The sequence below is a fragment of the Mauremys mutica genome, chromosome 11 (assembly GCF_020497125.1).
Source record: "Mauremys mutica isolate MM-2020 ecotype Southern chromosome 11, ASM2049712v1, whole genome shotgun sequence".
NCBI classification, from domain to species: domain Eukaryota; kingdom Metazoa; phylum Chordata; order Testudines; family Geoemydidae; genus Mauremys; species Mauremys mutica.
In genome coordinates this window covers 66,047,097-66,069,631 of record NC_059082.1, presented here as the reverse complement: position 1 = coordinate 66,069,631, position 22,535 = coordinate 66,047,097, and the positions used below count along the sequence as shown (strand labels likewise).

Below are 22,535 nucleotides of genomic sequence, written 5' to 3'. Positions count from 1 at the left end.
AAACTTGTTTGCAATGATGTAGTAGCCATGTTGGTCTCAGGGCTACGAGGGACAACGTTGGTAAGGTAATTGGACCAACTTCTGTGCGTGAAAGAGAGATAATAGAGAAAAAGAACCCCCGCACTGACTGGGGAAGTAGGTGACCACTACGAGTGTGCAGAGTTGGAAACCATATGGGGTATCAAACAACTACCCCTCTTCTGGCCTTCATACAACAGTCACTCCTCCCACCCGCAAACTCAACATCAGAAGCAAGCTTCCCACAGACCAGGACCCAGCAATTCAAAGCGGCACCAGACCCTGTCCTAACAACAGATGCAAAACTTTCAGATTTCCCGCCACTGCTACAATGATAAATACCCACAACATAGTTTTTGAGAGCCATGGGTCCTACATATGCCTAGCACAACATGTGGTGTAACTCACCCAGTACACTAAATGCCCCAACAACTATGTGGGTGAAACCAGACGATACTACACTCAACTCGCACAGAAAAACGATAAGAGACAAAAACACCCTATCACTTAACAGAATGACTGCTTTGTGAAAAGCGTTCACCTTCACGTGACCTCTCACTCTTCACTGTCTGGCTATGCCGAAAGGAGGACGGGAGACAGTTGACATGGGTTTAATCAGGCCGCAACTTTATTAGATGTCTGGGACTACACGGCAGATAACAGTGTGCAGTTTATTCCATAATTACCCAGGGGGCTTTTAACAGCTCCCCCTCTTTTTCCATCCAGGACCCTCCAGCAAATCCATTGCCAGGACCGTACCATCCATGCCCCCACTCGTAGGAGGGTTACGGTGGCTTATAAGAATGGGGGGTTGGCTCCCTGCCGTACCAATCATAGGAGTCTCCCCCCCCCCCCCCCCCGCAGTTCATTCCTTTAATGAACACCTTTTTTCAGGTCCTTTTCTAAGCCATTTATACGGTCACTTTCCTATGGGGTTCCTGCACTGGACATCTGCCACAAGGAGGCATATTAGCTTGGCTGCCTCCTCCCCAAACCCAGTCAGGTTCCCAGACATCTCCTAATGCCATCTTTTATATCAGTTAAAACATGACAGCATCTAAGTCGGACAGAGAGAACAGGAGTACTTGTGGCACCTTAAAGACTAACAAATTTATTGAAGCATGAGCTTTCGTGAGCTACAGCTCACTTCTTCGGATGCATAGAATGGAACACACAGACAGGAGATATTTATACATACAGAGAACATGAAATGGTGGAAGTATGCATACCAACAGGAAGAGTCTAATCAATTGAGATGAGCTATCGTCAGCAGGAGGAAAAAAACTGTTTGAAGTGATAATTAAGATGGCCCATAGAAGGTGTGAGGAGAACTTAACATAGGGAAATAGATTCAATTAATGTAATGACCCAACCATTCCCAGTCTTTGTTTAGACCACAGGTAATTGTGTCTAGTTTGCATATTAATTCGAGTTCAGCAGTTTCTCTTTGGAGTCTGTTTTTGAAGTTTTTTTGTTGCAAAATTGCCACCTTCAAGTCTGTCACTGAGTGGTTAGAGAGGTTGAAGTGTTCTCCCACTGGTTTTTGAATGTTATGATTCCTGATGTCGGACAGGTGAACCCTATCCTCCCGAAACAACTCTGCTCCCCCATATACTATGCCAGGTTGTGAAATTACTGTCCCTCCTGTGGTCCCAAGGAATTTGGCCACCTCCCTATTCACATACCTCCTTGCCTCGTCCACCCTGCGGGGGACTCCTCCCTGCCAGACTCTGCGCTGAAGCATGTCTGACCAAATAATGCTAACTCCTGAAAAAAGTTCAAGGATCAGCCACAAGTCCCTCCTTGCTCTGAGCATTAGTTCCACTCCTTCAAGCATTCCCAAATCGTTTTCCCCAAGATGCACCACAATTATATCTGGGGGCCGCTGATGGGACCGCACAGCATATAGCATCGGTATTAGTTGATCCCAGAACATGCCCTTCCTTGTATGCCAACTATCGCATTGCTTCATCACTGAAGCCCAGCTGTGAATCCTCGGGCAAACCTGGACGAGCACCTGTGGGCCTAAAAGACAATACTGTGCCCGCAGATCCACACCAACGTCTGCATGGCTGGTCGTCCAATATAATACTGAATTAACATCTGAGGTTTTGCATATGTTTGGTACGCATCCGAATGCCAAAGCCCGATAGCTAGGTATGGAAGCAGAGGCAGTGCTGCTGCTGTTGGCACTCCGATTCTGAATGACTGGGAACCAAATTCATGGGCTGACAACCCCAACCTCATCAGCCCCCATCTCAACATGGTAACACATTATTATGCTGTGAGGGGATTCCTGTCACCATACATAAAAAGGAGCCCTTTCCTCTTCAGCAGTATAACCCTATAGACCTTTAAAGCCCGAACTGGGCAGACCCCAGACTCGCCACCCTTCCGGAGGATGATTCACCCCGGCTGATGTGACCCGTCTTTGACTGTCACAAGTTTAACAATGACCTACGTCGCCAAGGATCTGCACAAGATCCCTGAGTATGTAAACTGTGATGGGATGATGGGAATCCACCCTGGGGCCACCGGAACGTGACCACCCAGCCAAAAACCTTTGAACTTAAAAAAAAAAAAAAAAAAAAAAAAAAAAGCACTGCAAGGATCAGGATAAGCATTTAGCCGACTAACGAATGTAATAGCAGAAAGGCGATTTGAGATTGTGGAGGATGCCAGTTGACGGATTGCCAATGACAGCATGTACCTCAGTACCTGTTCCTCTATAATGGGCCATATTACTGACCGGCCTTCCTGATCCTGAAATTGCATAAAATCATTAAAACTTCTCTCATAGCTCTGCCACATGTGTGGAGTAACTGATCTCCGTGCCACACTGACAGCCATTCTGCCCCAAGGTTCCATAGCGCTAGTGGCATCTGCCTGGGTTCCCAGCGGGCTCCTGGTGCCAACTCCAGAAATCAGTGGACCTGAAAATGAGACAAGGCGTGTGCTATGCCATTGTTAACCCCAGAGAGGTTATGAAGCAATGTAATTCCCTGGAGCCATTCTGGGAGCCGAGGCAAAGTACACAAGTTGTGCACAGGCAATTGGTTGGATGGCTCTGCCACTGTACTCCTGAATTCATATTTGTGGAACTACTGTCTTAACAGCATGGCCAAACCTCACCCCCGTCTCATTATTATTGTACATAAAGGGGATAAGAACCCCCATTAAACCCAGCCCACAAATTTAACCCATTCCATTGCTGCTTGAAGCTGGCCTTGGGGAAAACCCACAAGTTGTCTACTGGCAATTGGTTGGCTGGTCCTGCCACTATGGCTCAGAATTCATTCTTGTGGAATTGCTGCCTTAACAACATGGCCAAACCCCACCCCGACTTTAATTATTATTTTGCATAGAGGGCATAAGAACCCCCCCATTAAAAACCCAGCCCACAGCTGTGACCTATTGGCTTTGCTGGGTTGTCCCACCGGAGGCCGTAGCCCATTCCACTGCTTGAAGCCGGCCCCTTGCACCAGCCTGCGTTCTGTCACCCACGCCTTGTTCAAACGGAGCCTACCTGGAGGTGGCATTTCTTCTACCCTGTGAAAAGGAAGGGTCCAGGCACCGTGCTGCTCCCTTTCAAACCTGCATTCCCAGGGGAGGAGTCAGCAGCCACTTTCCCCCTTTTGCAGCAGTTTTCATCTCCTCCTCCCAGCCATAAAGCACTGTTCCCGTCACTCAGCCAGACCAACCAAATTGCCCTGCAAGCAGGGGGGTCATTATCAAGGAAACCTGCACACCTTCGAAAGATGAGCATTGTAACTTAACGTTATAATGCTGCTAGACACTAAAATCAAGGTCAGACACTGGTGTTTTATTGCTCATTACAACACTCTGTAACCTAGTAAGGCTTCTTTGTCCTATGACTGCTGGGCTGTTCAGTGCCCACTTCCTTTTAAGTGGTTTCTTGCAACACATGTTAAACCCTTATGCGTAACAAGCTGTCCCACCTTGTAGGACATGCTGGTTACCTTTTCAAGACCTGAGTAAGAGCTCCGTGAAGCTCAAAAGCTTGTCTCTTCCACCTAGGGTGACCAGATAGGAAGTGTGAAAAATCAGGTCAGGTAGGGAGAGAGGTAGGTGTAGGTGTAGGTGTAGGGGTGTGTGTGTGTGTGTGTAAATCTATACAAGAAAAAGCCCCAAATACCAGGACTGTCCCTATAAAATCGGGACATCTGGTCACCCTACTTCCACCAACCAAAGTTGGTCCAATAAAAAAAAAAAAAATTACCCCACCCACCTTGTCAATCTCAAAGCTTGTTTAGAGGGCCTGTTACCATACTGCAACAAGTTCATACACCCTATGGGAAATTAAAATGTGGTTAGATACACATGAAGAAAAGGTATCATATGAAGCACTTTCAGCTTTGCAATTTAATGGGTCTGTTCCCCCACCCCAGCATATTTAATGTTTATTGATGCTAATCTGATTTAGCTACACTTATCAAGGCAATCCTTTAATACAGCACTGAAATAGCATCAATGCCACTACCATTAGACCCACCCCTTTATAGCCAACGGCCCAGATGCCAGGACACTCTCCTTGAAGGTGGGAGACTTGTTTTCAAATCCCTATTCTGCCTCATCTGGAGCAGGGGCTTGAACCCAGGGTATCCCACCTTCCCAAAAGGGGGTGGGTCTCAAACTGTCCCATTGAAGCGGTGTCACTTTGTATAAATCATTTAAATATTCACAAGACAGACTGACACTATAGCCAATGGCTACAGATGTACGCAAGCCTTCTGCAAGTCCCAGCTCTGAGAAATAATTATTTATTTATACGAAGTAGAACAGCTTCAACAGGAGATGCTGAGAAAGCCCCACCCCATAAAACCTAATTGCCTGGTTGCCTGGGCACTCTCCTGGAGTGTGGGACCTAGGTTCAGTCCCAGCTCCAATTCAGGCAGATTGTAGATTCAAACCTGATTCTTCCACATCCCAGCTAAATGCTCCAACAACTAGATGCATACAGTAAGTGCCAAAAAATCCCACCCTGCTTACCTTCAGCTGTCTTCTATGGCTCAGAGAAAGACTGGGCCCCACCCGCAAGATTGGCAGGAGAACAACTTGCTTGAGAATCCCATCAGAGATTAGTTATTAGCTAGGGTGCTGAACAGCTTGGCAGTGGCAGGAGATAGGAAGTTTTGCACATGCCCACTGGAGGAAACTTAAGTGCCTGGGATTTAGGGGTGACGTGCAGCTCAGTGGGCATTTTCAGAATCTCAGGGAGGGCCCACATGTTGGACTTAGGTGCCTAAAGCTCTTTTGTGGATCTGGCCCTTGGTGTCTACCTTCAGGCACCTTCAGTTGAAAATGTTGGCCAAAAATGCATGATACATCTTGAACAAAGAAACAGAAACAGGTCTCTGCTGTATTTTAACAAAAGTCTATTTGATGAAACCTCTTTCTTCACTAATGCACAGTTTGGGTTTGGGTTTTTACTTTTATTCACTCAACTTATCACCATAAGAAGCCAGGGTGAACCACTCAATGCAATAATACTATGACGACAAGCAGGCAATTTACTTTTCTTTTACTTTTGATCTTGAACATAAAAAGAATCTTATAAAATGTGTAATGCACTCAAATGTATTCACTTAGAATGTTTTGCTCAAATAGTACTGTCAAATTATTATTTCAGAAATACATTCTATTAGAAAGAACGCTGCATTTTGTCCGGGCAGGCATCATTTCATGTCCTGCTTCAGAATATGTTGGATAAGTTAACTATAATTCTGTATAACTTGCTATGTTCACAGAGCATGGTGCTGCCCACTATTTTAGAGAAAGTATTGTGATTAAAGCAGTAGATGGCTGCTAATTCTTCATGTTGCAGGCATGGTGTTGATTTCTGAACTAGATGTTAGTAAAACCTCTCGTACTAAGAGAGGAACTACAAAGCAATCATAAACCATTGTGCCAAGAAATGTCCAAGCATTAGCACCTTCACAAGTATACATTAGATCAGTTTTATGAAATATGCTTTAAACCAAAATTATGTAACACAGAATGTTTTACAGAACCTGTTCACAAAAACTAGGACCTGTTATATCAATTACTATTCATGCATAACAGACTACTCATTTTTTTTTAAAAAAGCAAGTATATAAAGGGCTCAGGAAAGCAAGAAATTAAATGCACCGGACAGAGCCAGGAACAGTGCAGGTAGGTACTGTATAAAATTTTAATACACTTATCTCTGCTGATGCTCCCCTAGTCCTGACCTGCAAAACTACTGTATCTAGATTTTATATTATATTACACCTATCATTACGATACCAGAATGTCTTACAAAATTTAAAAGAACTGTGAGTGGTCTACAAAAACACCCTGCAAAGACACGATACTCTTTCACTCCAGAGGCAGGTAGAGGTTCTAACAAAAAACAAACTTGTCATCCCACGTTCTTCTTTCCCCACTGTGAGAAGAAACAGAATTAGCAGGTTTTACTGTTTGGTCAGTTCTCTCTCACTCACAGAGAGCGCGCTCGCAAATGCATACTGAATGTTAAATCTAACTACATATGGCTTTGTACTGAAGGTGGCTGGATTCATTATTACCCTCAGCTATAGGAAGGTACTGTACATGAAGTGCAGCTGGTGCTATAGGAAGCTCCAAAGCTGTGGGCTGGCTGTTGAAAAGGCTCTGTCATCTGCTTGAACTAGTCTTTTATGACCAATGAGAGTTTCATCATCACAGAGAATCATAGCTGCCTGTTTTCTGTAACTCCTGCTGATCCAAGTCATGACAATCTCTCAAACAGAGACTAACGATCATGCAGAGATCTGTCAAGATTTATGATGCTGACAAAGTGTCTACTAGCACCAAACTCACTTTTGATTGAAATGTGATTTTATATCAGGTCTTCAAGACATGAATCAATCAGCTACATCACCATGCCTCTAGCAATCTGAACTGAAACTATACTCAGATTGTGTACAAATGCCTAAGAACATTGGCATTCTCGTCTGTAGACCGAAGATGAACTTTCACAACCACCTGAACACAAATAAACAGTTCAAAAATTCCTGAACTTCCTTTAAAACAGTGCCTAAATACCGGTCTTGATTCTGATCCCACTAACAGTAGGTAAATGGAGAGTAACTCTGCTGAAGTTAACAGTTATCCTAGTATAAAACCATGCCAATAAGAGAAGTATGGAGACTATTTTTAATGGTTCCAGTCAACAAAACTGTTCTCATTGACTTGATTTTGACAAGGCAACAAGATATGGTAATTCCAAATAACTGACTCTTTTTTCCCCCTAAACATGCTGTCCTAGTAATGGACTTTAAATGTGTTTCTGCGTATCAGTTCTGTGAGCACAGCAGCCCATTAGCAGCATCTGCTTCATGACATATTTAATCAATGGACAATGTATAGTTTATCTTCAAATGATACTTAACTGTTGTTGCAAAATTTTGATAACTTTGCATTTATTGAAAATCTTGACCATGAAATAAGTTTTAAAAGGTCCCTGTTTTTATTCTAACCAATATAAACATTAGATGATGTTGTTTTGGCTTATACTTTCAGACTATATGTATTATCCAGTGGGACAGGTAAAGGAAGAATAAAATTCCTTCAGAAAGTAGCGTGTAGTTTATGTAATTCAAAATGCTACCTTTTAAACACACTTTATATGGAAGCTTGATCAAGCAAAAAACAAGTATCACATTTTGGAGAAATATTCAAGGGCATTACATGAATACCCTATTCATTTTTAATTTGTTAGAATTCATAACAGTTTCTTGTATGGTACATATTTTCAAGGGGAATTAAAAATAATGCTTTTAAATATTTTTGCCTCCCCCCTGAATAATAATGTATGAGAGCCTAGTTTCTAAAAACCAAAAGTTATTGAGCAACATACCAAATAAGAAGTGATTATGGGGAGTGACAAGCTCTCTTTGGTTTGGATGTTTTTGAGCTGCAGTAGCTTTTTGTGAGAAGGACAATATTTATCAGCATTCCCCAGAGCTTCTTTTTTTCTTAACTCTCTATCTATTACCCAAAACAGCAGGCTAAATTAAAGGGGCCTTTCTGAAAGAGTTTAGACCCTGCTAAACTATGTGCATAACGTCCTAGGAAAGGATAGATGCACGATATGTGCTGCAAGTGTGGGGTCCAGGGAGTTCCTACTGTACAAGATTCAGAAATATGTACGAATGTGAAGAGTCAGGGTCTGATCCTGTGATGTTCAGTGTCCTCAATGAATCAATCAAACCTGTCTGGTTTTGGCTCTTGGATGCAGAAATTAAACAGGAAAATTATAAAGTTAACGGTTTTTAATCAGAGGTTTATTGAGCTTCCTATGACTTATTTGGAAGCAAATGCATTCATTCCATCTATGCTATTCAGTGGTTCTAATACCACACCCATTAATCACAATATCAATTAAATTTTGATGCATTGTCAAAAGCATTACATATGGTCTAGATCAGTGGATTTCAGCCTGTGGTCTGCGGATCCCTGGGGTTCTGCAGACTATGACTAGGATTTCCAAGGTGGTCCACACCTCCATTTGAAATTTTGTAGGAGTTCACAAGAGAAAAAAAGGTTGAAAACCACTGATCTAGATTCCAGAGTCTAGGTTACATTTTGACCTCTTTTCAATGGTGGAACTTTGCTGAAACTGTTTTTAAAATGAGTAAATACACATGAATTATTCTGCAGGTTTTGGTTGTTCTACTATAAATACAATTGACATGTCCACGTATGCTGCAGGATTTCTGATGGGGAAAATCATGTATCCTTTGTGGATATGAAAAAACAAACAGTTTATGGTACTAGGTAATCCCAGTAAAATCAGAAGCAACCTGCAGTGCACTGTTCTGACAAGAAATTATATACAAGCCTGGGCTTTTTGGTCCTGAGGTATTCCCCCTCCTTCAGGGCCTAGCAGTCATGTTTAATTTCACAACTACTAACTACAACATTGAGGAATGCAGAAGCGGCCAGACCAGAATTTTAAAGGATTAGAAACAATTACAGAACATCTAGGTAGCTAAAATTGTTAGAAATTAAATCTTCAGTACCCTGAAACATATGACAGACGAGGAAAGGTTTCATCTTTGAGTAGAAGCCACATGCTGAACATCCTAAAGAAGTATATTCCTCTGTCAGCAAGAGTGCGGACGGAATGAGGTTACTTAGAACTTTAAAATTGCAGCACCATCTTTTTCTAATGAAATATATTCTTACTTACAAATAAACCCGCTAGAATATCAATTTTGCAGCACCAGGGAAAAGGGGTCAGCATGATTATGATATAATTGCACTGTAGTGGAACACAAGGAAGTTAGTTGTGTGTAATGCATCATAAGCCCTGGAAGGGTAATTCTATCACAATAATTGCACCCCAGTCCTGCCTTATTGTTTAATTGCACTTCTGTGATTCCAAGCCCACCCCCACCCCTCACTCCCCAGTCAGTACAGCTCTACTCTCATTTTCCCTTAGTAATGGAACGAGTGCAAGAACTGTGTGATGCTAGTGCCTTTAGCCAACCTTAACAGCCTGGAAGAAAGAAGGGCTATGTCTCCACATGGACCAACAGAACTGGCTGGCCATTAAGTGGAGCATTCACTGTACCCTTTTAAGGTGTGTGTGTGTGGGGGGGGAGGAGAAGATGGAAAGGGTGCATGCCAAAGAGCACAAAGAGAATTGCTCCCACCCCTAACGTGGGTGAGTCTATAAGAAACAATCCAGCTCTTAACCTCAGACTGATTCTCATCATCTTTATACACACTGTAGCCTAATATAAAGGCTATTTGTCTATTTCACCTTAAAATGTCTATTTTTTACAAAATAAATGTCAGGCTTTCCCCCTTTTTTAATTAAAAAGAAAACTGCCTGGTACTGTACATTTTGTGCAGCCAGTGCTATATTTCATTGTGAAATTTGCATTTACATTTCTATGGGAACCATTTAAAATATTTGCATCTTATTAACGTTTTTCACCTGTTCCACTATGAGTTACCCAAGCATATACATGTAAATATTTTGGATAGGCAAAGGTCCTAGGAATGGGTATTCTCCTCCCCATACGGGCCAGAGGAGAAAATGGCAATACAATTCCCTTTCTCAACCCAAGGGAATTTCTCTGTGTGAGAGCTAGCCAGGGGCTCTTCTCCCCATTCCCCCATGAAATCAGGAATAAGTAGGGGGTCAACTATCACTGGTCTTTTGGCAAAGCAGGGAGCATCCTGACCAGCACTCCATTAGCTCTGGCCACTCCAGCAGAGCTACTGGAACACCAGTCAACCCGCTCAGCAGCAGTCCTGAACACTATGTTCCTGAAGGCTCCTGTCAATAAATAAATAAAATGTCCCTGTGACATTCCCCAGGGTACAATCTGGACCAATGAACAGCTGTGTCCCCTCAGTTCTCCAGCCTGGGGTGCCTTTTACACTGCTAGTCCGCTCACACACAGGTTCCAGCATATAAATTACTCTGGTTTCTTTTGTTCTTCTGGAGTTGTTGACATTGTGACAAAGCATTTCCCCATAAGCATTAGGCCCAAACAGATTTTCCTTTCACTACAGGCATGCAGTAATTTTTCTAAAATTCCAAGCATGCATTGTGGCCAGTACAGGAAAAATCTCAAAATGATTTTGCACTTCAGAGTGTTCCTCATACAGCACAGGCACAACTTAGGAACTTTCACATCACTGTCTTTTTTCCTAGTCAGGTGCTCCACATCATTTTCAAGACTCCAGTGCTACAAAGCAAACGACAGGATTTAGTAATCTTCCACACCATCACATCTATCTCTTGTGGAATGAAATTGATTTCTCTCTCATTACAACTCAAAGAGCCAGAGTATTCACCTCGTGCCATCTGCCAACCACGTGCTATAGCACCAAGCACAGATGTGAATACAGTAGTAGGGATAATATTAGCAGGACTGCACAATGCTGAGACCATTTTCACGTTATTCTCTAAAAAGCAATCACTTCCTGTTCACTGTGGTCCAACAGAAGGACGTGTACACTGGTAAAACTGTCAAGGAATTAAAACCGTGCCTGTGTGTAAATGCCACCATCAATTTCATAATCGATAAAATCCAATTTAAGTGCCAGTATCATATGTGCACTTTGTGTATTCTTTTTTGTAAGCCATATACTACTTCTGCCCCTTCGTGCTAATATTAATCATGAAAATGCAGGTTGAGCTAGATGTACAAATACTGAATTCTAAGTATAAGAGAATGGATTTAGAAACCATTCCCTGTTGTCAGTAAGCTGTTCCTATAGGCCTTACTTAGGAAAACTCTCCCTTAGTTCAGCAAGTGGAGACTATGTTTTAAATAATAACAGAAGGATCAAAGGCCTGATCCAACACACAGAAGTCAATGGGAGTCCTTCTATTGTCGTCAGTGGCTGAGGGATCAAGCTCCAAGACCAGCATCTAAATGGGGTACCATGTAAGGGTCTGCCTTTGCCTCATTAAAAGCTTATAACTTATCTGTAAAATAAAAACTCAGTAGGAATATTTCGCTTACAAGACCTTGGTCTCAGATTTTTTTTTTAATTGAAGACTATCCATTAAAAGTGTTTACAATGTCATTTTGAAGGCAAGTATTCCCCGATTTGGGTTAACTGCTTGGCATATTTGAAAGCAAAGCAATCAAAAAAAGTCATGGCTTAAATTATGCTCGATTATAAAAATAAAGTCCTGATCATCCAAAACTACAGTTCAGTGAGAACTTGATACTAAGCTGACGTGCTTTTTATAAAACAGAAAATATTGCAAATTTAGCTAGAGAACAAATATTGAGTTCAACTCTCAATAGATTTTATGTACTTAGTTCTTTTAGTGTGTTTTAAATTAGGCTTTAAAAAAGTATAGTGTAATTTGGAGCAGTGTTAAAAAGATAAAATGGGTAAGGATTAGTAACAAATGCCTTTAAAGTTTTGACCAGAATTTACTGAAATATATTACTTAATAAATGCACTGATGCAGGACTCCTGTAGAATTTATGCAAAGAAAAAAATATATCAACATGTTCTCTAATTAGGCAATAAGACTTATACCTGTTTATTAGATTCTATTACCAGAAACAAGGAATAAGCCATCAAGATATTATATTTATAAAGTTATACATAAAATCTCAAGTTACATCAATTTATGCACCGTTAGCACAAACAATACCAAAGTCAGAAATATTTTGGTCTGATCACTATGGAGAAGTGTGTGTGTGTGTGCGCGCGTGTGTACTTACACACATACTAGATTGGGCCCTGATGCAGCAAAGTTCTTAAATACATGCTAAATAAGCACATGCTCGACTGCTTTACTGAATAGAGATGGGATTTCTCACATGTTAGCGGGCTTTGCCAAAAATCAGGGGCTTAGTGGTAAGCATTAAAAAAACATTATTCCCTTGTCAACTTTGATTACACAACAAATAGTATTCTACTATAACTAATGAAATGCACCATATGCTGTCTGGTAAAAATTAGAATTTATTATACTTTAATTTTCTAACCAAAAAAATGCCAGCCCCAAATGCTTAGAAAGTTTCTTGTATACAAATAAATATTCTGAAATCTTCATCCCCTAACTCTATTCTCCTATCATACAATCTTGAGGGAGAAGCACACACACTACATTCTCTAACTTTTTTGGATTATAACTTGAATTACTAAAGTTTGTTCAAAGTTCTGGAATATAAATCACAAATGTAATAATTACTATTACTTTTAAAAAAATAAATGTTAGCAGGCGGAGTTATTTTTCTATACATAAAAGTTTTCGTATCTTACCAGGGCTGGAAAAAAATGTTGTGGAGACACTTATTTGGGCGAATTCTAAAAACTGGTTAATACCACTACCACCAGCAGACCTTCCTTGCTTGCTGTTTTACCAAGAGGTTTTCTTCAACTCCGCATTTCTAAGTACACCTCTACTCTGATATAACGTGACCCGATAAAACACGAATTCGGATACAACGCGGTGAAGCACCGCTCCGGGAGGGGGGGGGGGGCGAGGCTGCGCACTCCGGTGGATCAAAGCAAGTTTGATATAACACAGTTTCACCTATAACGCAGTAAGATTTTTTTGGCTCCCGAGGACAGCGTTATATCGGGGTAGAGGTGTAGTACTCTCCTGGACACAAAAATCATCTTTTCAAAATCTCTCACATAACACTGTCTGTAATCTTAGTGTCATCCCTGACCACAAACTCCTCTTCCCTAATCTCTTTGGTCTATAAATCTGCCCACTAAACTAGTCCCCAATTCAACAAAACTCTTAAACATCACATTAGCTTTCTGCTGAATTAGAGCTATCGGCAATCACTTTACTGGGTGAAGTACTTACTAATCTAAGCTGTCCCACGGATGTCACTCATGTACTCAGAGTACAAAGTGTTTGCAGGATTGGATACTTAAATTGAACTGTAGTTACATTTTCAAGTCACAGAAATATATGTAATTTACTGACAAAACTATGCTTATTTAAATAAAATAGTCACAATTAATTATGCTTTGTATGAAATAAACAATGGTTCAGTTTTAAGAAACAATACATATTTGTTCAAGTAATATGAACTAAGGGTGAAGTTTTCAGCTCAACCTGCACCCAACTTTTCACATACAAAACTGTGTACACATACACTTGAGCCTGCACTTTTCAGGTGCACACACCTGTGTACACACTATTAAAATTTGAACGGCTGAGCCTGCATACAACTCCTTTAGAATCCATTGGCTCCAACTGATGTTGCAGGTGCAAATCCTAACATGCACAAGCGTTAGGGTAGGTCAAATATGTTTTCACTCCATAGGTTTCACACTGGTTTTCTTCACCTTCACGTAGCAAGAGAAAGAATGCGTGTGCACATAAGGGAGACCAGCCTTTTCAAACAGAGGCCTAAAACTCAGAAGTTATAGCATTATGGTTTCAGAAACAAATTTCTATTTGCTGATAAAAACTGCTTTGGATTGAGCTGATCTACTATTACACTCCAAACCAAAAATCTCTTTGACTATACGCAGGAAAATGGATAATTTGTTAGATATATAGTTATCTGTACGGTTTAACTTCATAAAGTAATAATACTCATTTACAAGTGCCAGATTTTCAATTTATAAATATTTATCATAAGGACATGATTTTATCTTTAATTAGCCCAACTGTTAAGGACACTTCTAACGTGAGAAATGTAATTCAGCATTTCGCACCAGATGTAGCTTCTGCCAGTTAGTCTTTTATCTTTGCTTGTAATGAATGAGGTATTGAAGTCAAATTAAAAACATTATGTTAACATGCAACTGATTATTAGAGTAACCGCACCAAATCTGAGCTCTAAACTTGAAAAGGATATTGAAGTTTCTAAATCAAGTTAATTAATCTGAAGAAACTTTATGCAATATTTGAATGCTAAAACACCCCGTTTACTTCCTAAATATCTGCATGTGTTTTTTCTTCATGTATACTACAACCAAGTTTACCTATTGCTATATAGCCCTTTATTAAGTGCAAATGTTTTCCCTATCTCACTTTCCCTGGCAATTTCTTCTCCGCCCTTCTCCAACATTAAAATTGCTTTTTGGTATTAGAGAGAAAGAGACAGACTTTAAAAACAGGAAAAATATTCTAATTTCAGACAAAAATATCTTGTTAACCTTTACAGAAGATAATTCTTTACTAGAATTTTTCATCATTACAAACCATTTTGTATAGCATTTCAAGTCACTCCCACTGAGGCAGAGAAAAGTACTAGAACACTGGCGGGGAAGGACGTGGAGGGGTGTTAAAAAACCTTTCATTAAAAAGCTAGAATAATTTTCTCAGATTAGAGTCAGAAAATTAGAATAAATATTAAGGGATCAAAAGGTTAACCTACTTAACCTGCAAGAGCCAGAGTGTCTGGTTTTATTTTTTTCAGAAAATTGAGTACACCGGGACTTTGTTATCTATTGTCTCTCTCTTTCTTCCTTGTATATATGAGGTGAATTATGGGGAAAAACAATTTCATAACCAAGGACGTGCTGAAATTGATTAATTCTTGGGAAAAGCATAAAGATAGAAAATAACTGGTGTCACTACACATCTGTGCTACCATGATAACTGTTTTTTATACTCATACAAAGAAGGCTCTTCGAGAGAATAAAAAAAAGGAAGCAGAATGCATCTGTTACTAAGGAAACTCAGAGCCACAGAGAGCTCTCGGTTTTTGATTCAGAGAATTTTTCACAGCTTATTTAGTTAGGCTGTTGTATTGCTAGCTTCCTAGCGCTTTCTCCTCATTTCATTTGTTTAATTAATACAAATGTTTGACTGATTGTTATTAGTTATTAAATCATTTACTTATTCTGTAGAATAAGCCAGAATTATCCATTAAAGTATCTGTAAGTGAACCAAAACAGAATGTGCCTCTTATTATGTGGGGGTGGGTGATTTGTTCATTAGAATGGTCTTTTATTACTGTCTCTTTTCCCCATAAATTAAAGCTATCTTGGTGCGCTGATAAAGTTTTAACGTATTTAAGTATTGACTTTTTATTACAGCTACCAATATGTCTTAGACAAATGAATATGAAATATCACCGTGAGAAGAGAGACTATAAAAAAGCCAGGGCTGCACCAAGTTAAATACAACAGCATGTACTATTTTATGTTATCTTTAAATTAATTAACTCTGTAAAACATTATCTGAACAGATAGCATTTTGAAGTGTTAACATGATTGTGACCAGTCAGAAAATAGGCATGATTGACCTTTATATACTGATAAAAGTTTCAGCCAACCAAGTTTCAGTCTAATGGCAGGATAAGACTATGCAAGATGTAGTTCTGTGAAATATTCTGATAGGGAGAAGCACTGTACAATGTAAACTTTAAAAGGCAAGTGGAATGCTAGTTTTCAGTAACACTATTACTCCTGGGGGAATTCTGCACCACTGTGTGCGCGCGTAATTAATGAGCAGTGCCTATTTTTAATATTATGCGCAGAAAAAAGCTTCTGCGGGAATGTTGCTGTAGTTCCGCCTTTTGCCCATCAGAGGGCATTGTGGTGTTAGAACACAGCAGCCGCTCCAAGCCAGCTGGGGAAGAGAAAGAGCCTGTCTTCTTCACAGCACCTGACGGACTAGGTCAGGAAACAGGGGCTATGGGGAGACAGTGTGGGCTGCTACGGGGGTCAGACGGGGCTGATAAAGGGTAGTGGGGGAGGACAGACTGGGGCAGGGTCTGAATGGGAGCAGAGGTGCAGAGCCACATAGGCAGAGAAAGAGGGAGGTGCAGAGCTACAGGAGGAGGGGGAGTGGCTGAGTGGGGGCACAGAGTCACACGGGACAGGGGGTGTAGGGCCACATGGGGATGGGTGAGTGTGTGTCTGAATGGGGATGGAAGGACACATGTGGACAGGGGGTGCAAGGACACAGGGGAAGATGTGCCTGACTGAATGGGAGAGACTAGAGGTCAGCCAGAGTCTACCTGTGGGAAGCTCTCTAGCAGTCCCTCTGCACCCCGCCGCCCCAACCTCATCCATACTTTTCCCACTCATACCCAACAACCCTCCAAGTTCACATCCAGGCTCCTTCCCAGAAATTACTTCCCTCTCCTTCAGCTCCTTCATTAACCCTGACTCCCTAAAGCCTTTTCACTGCTTCTGAGAGGTGCGGGAAATACAGTTCCATATTGTAGTTTAAATTAATTATTACTCAGAGTTCTGTATTAATATGCCTAATAAAAGGAATCTGTTTGTCAAAAAACATTTTCTGAATCTTTTTTGTTGTTTTTATTGTTACAGACATACTTGCTGACAGGTATTTTGAAATAAATGACCAAAAATAATTGAAACTGGTGTGATTATATTTTGTTTTTTTGACAAATAAAAAATGCAGAATTTTGCAGAATTTGAAAATACTGTGCAGAATTTTTAATTTTTTGCAGAATTCCACCAGGAGTATATAATGCACTAGTGCCTTAATGCAGTATCATTTATCAGTTAAAATGAAGGCATTTTACATAGAATTAATTCTGATATCAAAGGAATAATGTCACAATTATAAAATGATACCAAATATTAGTAAGTCAACTGAATGAAAATAAACTTGGAAGACAACAATGTTTTGACTCTACATTAATGCTTATTTACCTACAGGAGACTTATGACACCCATTTCATTTTAGGCCTTGTCTACAATGCAGAGTTTTGTCACTTTAATTAAAGCGCTTTAAACTGCTATTGCATGTCCATACTATGCTCCTTCTGTCAGCAGAGTAAATCCACACTAGCAGCTCTCGCATTGGCATAGAGAGCAGTGCACTGTGGGTAGCTATTCCATGGGCAACTGGCTGCAGGGTTCTTTGTGAAGGGTTTGCAATGCCTCATGGGACAGGTACAGCATCACATGATGTAGGTTGCACAATCCCATTGTTCCAAGGGCATCGTGCTAGATTGCCAGCCACTTTTCAACTGAAGTTTGGGGGGAGGGGGGGAAAGAGTGTGATGGGGAGAGTGTGTGTGTGTGCGCACGAAACACAGAGACAGAGTGTGTGTTGGGGGAGTAAAAGAAAGAGGGAGGGGAAGTGCGTATGTGAGAGAGACAGGGTGTGTGTCGGGGGAGAGGGAATGTGTTGGCATGCTGTCTCTAAGTTCAGCCAACCACCAGAAGCAACCAGCCCTGAGGCGGGGGAGGGGGACATCCTCAACATCAGTCCCTGCCTCCCTGCACAGCACAGCAGTCTCTCTCTCTCTCATACACACACCCTATGCCTCTGCCGGCCTGCCTCTGTGTTCCATAGTGTGGGAGAGAGCAGCATTCCCCGTTAATGATTTCCTCTTTGCTGCCGGAGCTGAGCGGCATGCTTAGCTGTCAGAACTTCACAAAGCTTTGAAAGGGGAGGGGTGCATTCCCATGTAGCAGGAATGCAGGGCAGCCAAATTCAAAACAGTGAGCAAAGCAGTCATGGCAGGCACTGTGGGATACTGGGGGAAGCCAGTTACAGTGATATAATGAACGACAGCATCTACACTAATGCTTTGTCGCAAAAGACTCTGTGTGCCTCTCATCAAGGTGGTTTTATTCGCTGAAACTGAAGAGTTTTGTTACCAAAAGTGGCATTGCAGTGTGTACACCTCCACTGTTTCGTCGCCAAAAGCTGCCTTTTGGCGATAAAACTCTGCAGTGTAGACAATGCCTAAGTACGAATATCTCACACATACATTTTTTAACACTTTAAAAGAATATATAAGTATTTACCCTATTCAAGATATTTCCTATTAAACTAGTACTGAGATGAACAGCTCTTTGAAAACTCCATAAACAGATATGCATATTGTATTTTTCTTAAAAAATGCTAAACAATTTCATTCACAAAGATTAAAAGGACAAAATGGAAGGATTATATTTTGTACAAGAACCTCCACTATGATCCTCCAGGACAGTCTTGAAAGATACTTTTCCTTATACCTCTTATATTATTTCCCATCCCCCTGGGCCATTTTGTTTCATATTAGGGTCAGACTGGCAGCAGGGATCTAATAATGAAAATAAAATGTGGCAGAGTATAATTTTGTAATAATGCATCTGTGAGGTATATTGCAATGTCAGAAAAGCTGTGATAGAAAAGGTTTAAATTTTAACAGTACCAAGGGATAGCTTTGTTTTTTCTTTTTTTAAAACAAACATATTTTAAAATGTTAACATTCCAAGATGCTTGCTGGACTACTGTGATAGTTTCTGGGCTTGGAAAATAAAATACTGACAATTATTTTTTGAGGAAACAGACACACACAGGCATAGACTTAAATACCCCCAAAACTATGTAAGTGAAATTCTAGGTCATTGTTTTAGAACAACCATACCTATTCTTTTTTGCTACTGGTTAATGCAGAGCACATTTTTTAAATGGACAACGAAGCTAAGGTGATCAAGGTAAAATACATGGTGATATGCAGCAGTGAAATTTTATTGAGACTGCAGCTCTTCTTTTTATGGGGAGATGTAAAATGGGAGATGTCCTGCTGAGGCTGACAGCTCACAAAGTTGAGCTGACCTGCCTGAAACTACTCTACCATAGGTAAACTTTTACACCTGTCAGATCAAACAGATTTGTCAATCACATCATTCTAAACGAGACTTGAATCAGTATTATCTGGTGCTTCACTTGTATGGGATACAGCCTATTCTCTGGATGTAATTTTTAAAAATATTATATACACACTCAAAGCCATAGGCGGCGGGTTATATTCTTTTGTGGTGCCTGAGCTCCAGCAATATTCAGGGCCGGGTGCCCTGCTCCAGCAATATTTGGAGCTGGGTCTCTCCCCCGGCCCTGCCTGGATCGGGCCTCGGCCCCCGTGGGTCTCCCCCCCGCCCCGCCACATCCCTGCCTGGAGCGGGTCCCGGCCTCAGCCTGCCACTCCTCACACGTGTCATGCCGCCCCCCCAACCCGCCCCGGGTCTCCCCCACCGTCCCTGCCCGAAAGAAAGCAGCGCACACCTTTCCCGTGCCTGCTTGTGCTGCTGGAGTAGCACATTCCTAGGCGGAGCCCTGCTCCCAGCAGCAACTGCTGTCTGCTGCCCCGGGGTCCTAGTGCCTGCCATCCACTAATGGCAAGGCCCCTTACCCTGCCCTTCCACCCTAGCCCTGAGCCTCTTCAAGGCCCCAAACCCCTCATCCTCAGCCCCACAGCCCTCACCCCACACCACAACCCTCTGCCCTAGCCCTGAGCCCCCTCCTGCATCATGAACCCCTCATCCTCAGCCCCACAGCCCTCAGCCCTGCACTCCCTCCTATCCCCAAACTCCCTCCCAGAGCGTGCACCCCCTCCCTCTTCCCACACATCCCCTTCTGCTCTCAAACTCCCTCCCAAAGCCTGCATCCCTCCCTTTGCACTGCCTCCCACCCCCAAACTCCATCCCAGAGCCTGCAATCCCTCACTCCCTCCTGCACACCCACCCCCTGCCCCAGCCCGGAGCCTCCACCCAGCACCCAAACTCCATCCCAAAGCCTGCACCCTGCACCCCTCCTGCACCCTAATCCCCAGCCCAGGACCTGCACCCCAGACCTCCTCCCCCCACCCAACCCCCCTCCCAGAGCCTTAGGCAGGTGGGGGGGGCGGAGTTTGGGGGGGCGGGTTCTGGGCACCACCAAAATTTCTACAAACCTGCCACCCATGCACAGAGCAGTGGGAGGCTTCAACCTGTGGGATATTGTCCATTCACAAAATCAAGCATCTTGGGACTCATCTCTCTCTTACACCCTTGTCAAATAGGCAGTCCAAACTAATGGCTGTCCATGAAGGATTATTTGTTTGGGAGGGTGGGGTGGAGTTTACCCACTGTATGTAATTCATTTGTATTACCCCAGTCAACCTCATTGTTTTAAATGCTATACAAACACATTAGGAGCTTCTGCCTGAAGAGCTTATAGTTTAAAAGACAGAACATGTAAAAAGGTAGAGGGAAGAGACACAAAAAATGCACACATGGTGATATTAGTCACACATCTTACTACATTTTATATATACACACACACACACATATATATATATACACACACACACACACATATATATATATACACACACACACACACATATACATACACACACATATACATACACACACATATACATACACACACATATACATACACATACACACACACACACACAAAGCATCCCTAGCTGCTCAGATCTTTCTCCTTTTCAATTTTACTTCTACTTAATTTCTATTCTACTTATAAAAACATAACATACTGCCCAACTACTACACATTTACCGCTAACTGCTTTTCTTTTTAAAAAGGCTAAAAATAAAAATTTCCCTTCCTATGCCAAACCCAAAACAAAGTTCTTAACCCAAACTCCACCCAGTGCCCACTTACTGTATCCCAGGATATGAGCTGTTCACATCACAGTGCTGAAAAGAAAAATCAGTCAAATGCAAAAAGTAATGATACCTGCTTTATGAAACTTTTCCATCAGCTCGTGCCGAATAGACTTCTCCAAGTTAAAATAGTCATGGTCTTCATCCGGGTTTTGTAGAAATAGAGGAATATGCTGAAATACTATTACATGTTTACACTTCCGTTTTTCAGCTACAGCCAGTTGTGCATTAAGCCACTCATCTTGGGCCTGCTTTAACTCAGAACACTTAGAGGAATCAAAGTATAACTGAGAGTTAAGCACAAGAAAGAAAACTCCTCCAACCCAAAAACTGAAGTAATCATCTCCCCAGTGCTTGCAATAATCATCTATTGTTTCAGGTGTTGGAACATTGCCAATATCATGATTTCCGCTGACAAATACCAATGGAATGTCTTGGTCAATGTTCTTCAGGACATTTTTCAAATCTTGTTCTTGGTCCTTTCGCCACTGAGTTCCTATAAAAAGAATTGTTGAGTTATTTTACCTTTTATGTTTATGCTACACTCTTCCACCACCACCACTTAATTTTGTTTATACAGACAGCATTGACAGTAAAACCAAATGATACTGATATGCAGATAAAGCAAATATGCAGATGACAAAATGTACAATGTTATTCTTTAATTATATTTTTAATGTATCCATCAGTCATCTAAGCTTGATGCCTTCTCTGCTGTCTGTTTCCTTCATGCCTCCCTCCTTCCTTCCTTCCATGGCTAGTATTCTGCAATTCTCTATACCTTTCAATGCACAAGGCTGCCGACGACAATTTACAGATTCCCCAACAGTAGATGCCATAAGGATGTGTGGTCAGTATTTTGCATCAAACACATCATCTCTCACCCCCTTTTTCCATCATAAGAACGGCCATACTGGGTCAGACCAAAGGTCCATCTAGCCCAGTATCCTGTCTTCTGACAGTGGCCAATGCCCGATGCCCCAGAGGGAATGAACAGAACAAGCAATCGTCAAGTGATCCATCCCCTGTCGCCCATTCCCAGCTTCTGGCAAACAGAGGCTAGGTACATCATACAGACTGATGATCCATTGAGGAAAATGCAGAATCATTGGATTAATTCAAGTTTGTGTACAAGGTAGCAACCGATGAAACATCTGGTTTATACTTTACGGCTACGTAAAAGAATGGAGTTTTTGTTCATTACTAGAACTGCTTCAGCAAAAACATAATTAGTGTCCTGAAGAAACTCATTTAGATAGTACAAGATTGTTTTAACAATTAATAGAACATGGGATTAATTTTAAGGGGGGGGGTAATTGTGCACTTTATCAATTTGTTTTCCTCCCCCCCCATGGCTGATTTATAATATGCCTGTCTAAAATATTTATCATTCTGCTGACAGGAAGTCCTATTACTCTTGGGACATGCATATTTAATCACTGGAGAAACTTACACGATGTCATGAAAAGTTAGAAAAATGTGTTTTTGGAGAGTGTTTGTTTATTTTACATTAAATAAAAATAAAAACGTTTGTTCTACATTTGAGAAAATAATACTTTTAAAATATAGAGACAGTTGCTATGTGTTTATTATAAATGAATTAAAGTATTACATTTCTAAAAAACTATGTATGTATTTTACTTAAAGGAACAATGTTACAAA

At 41.3% G+C, this 22,535-nt stretch overlaps 1 protein-coding gene across 5 annotated transcripts in view; it reads right to left on the bottom strand.

Moving 5' to 3' along the window:
- CPPED1 (calcineurin like phosphoesterase domain containing 1) overlaps positions 1-22,535 on the bottom strand; it is a 112,158-nt gene that overhangs the window by 8,972 nt on the left and 80,651 nt on the right. For 3 of the 5 annotated variants that reach the window (XM_044978962.1, XM_044978961.1, XM_044978960.1), the window contains exon 3: positions 20,947-21,369. The exons of 1 other annotated variant lie outside the window; for it this stretch is intronic. In XM_044978962.1, coding sequence (XP_044834897.1) covers positions 20,947-21,369 — 423 coding nt within the window. Of the gene's footprint in view, positions 1-4,267; positions 4,329-20,946; positions 21,370-22,535 lie in introns of all 5 variants that reach the window. One more of the 5 variants, XM_044978963.1, reaches the window with a different exon arrangement.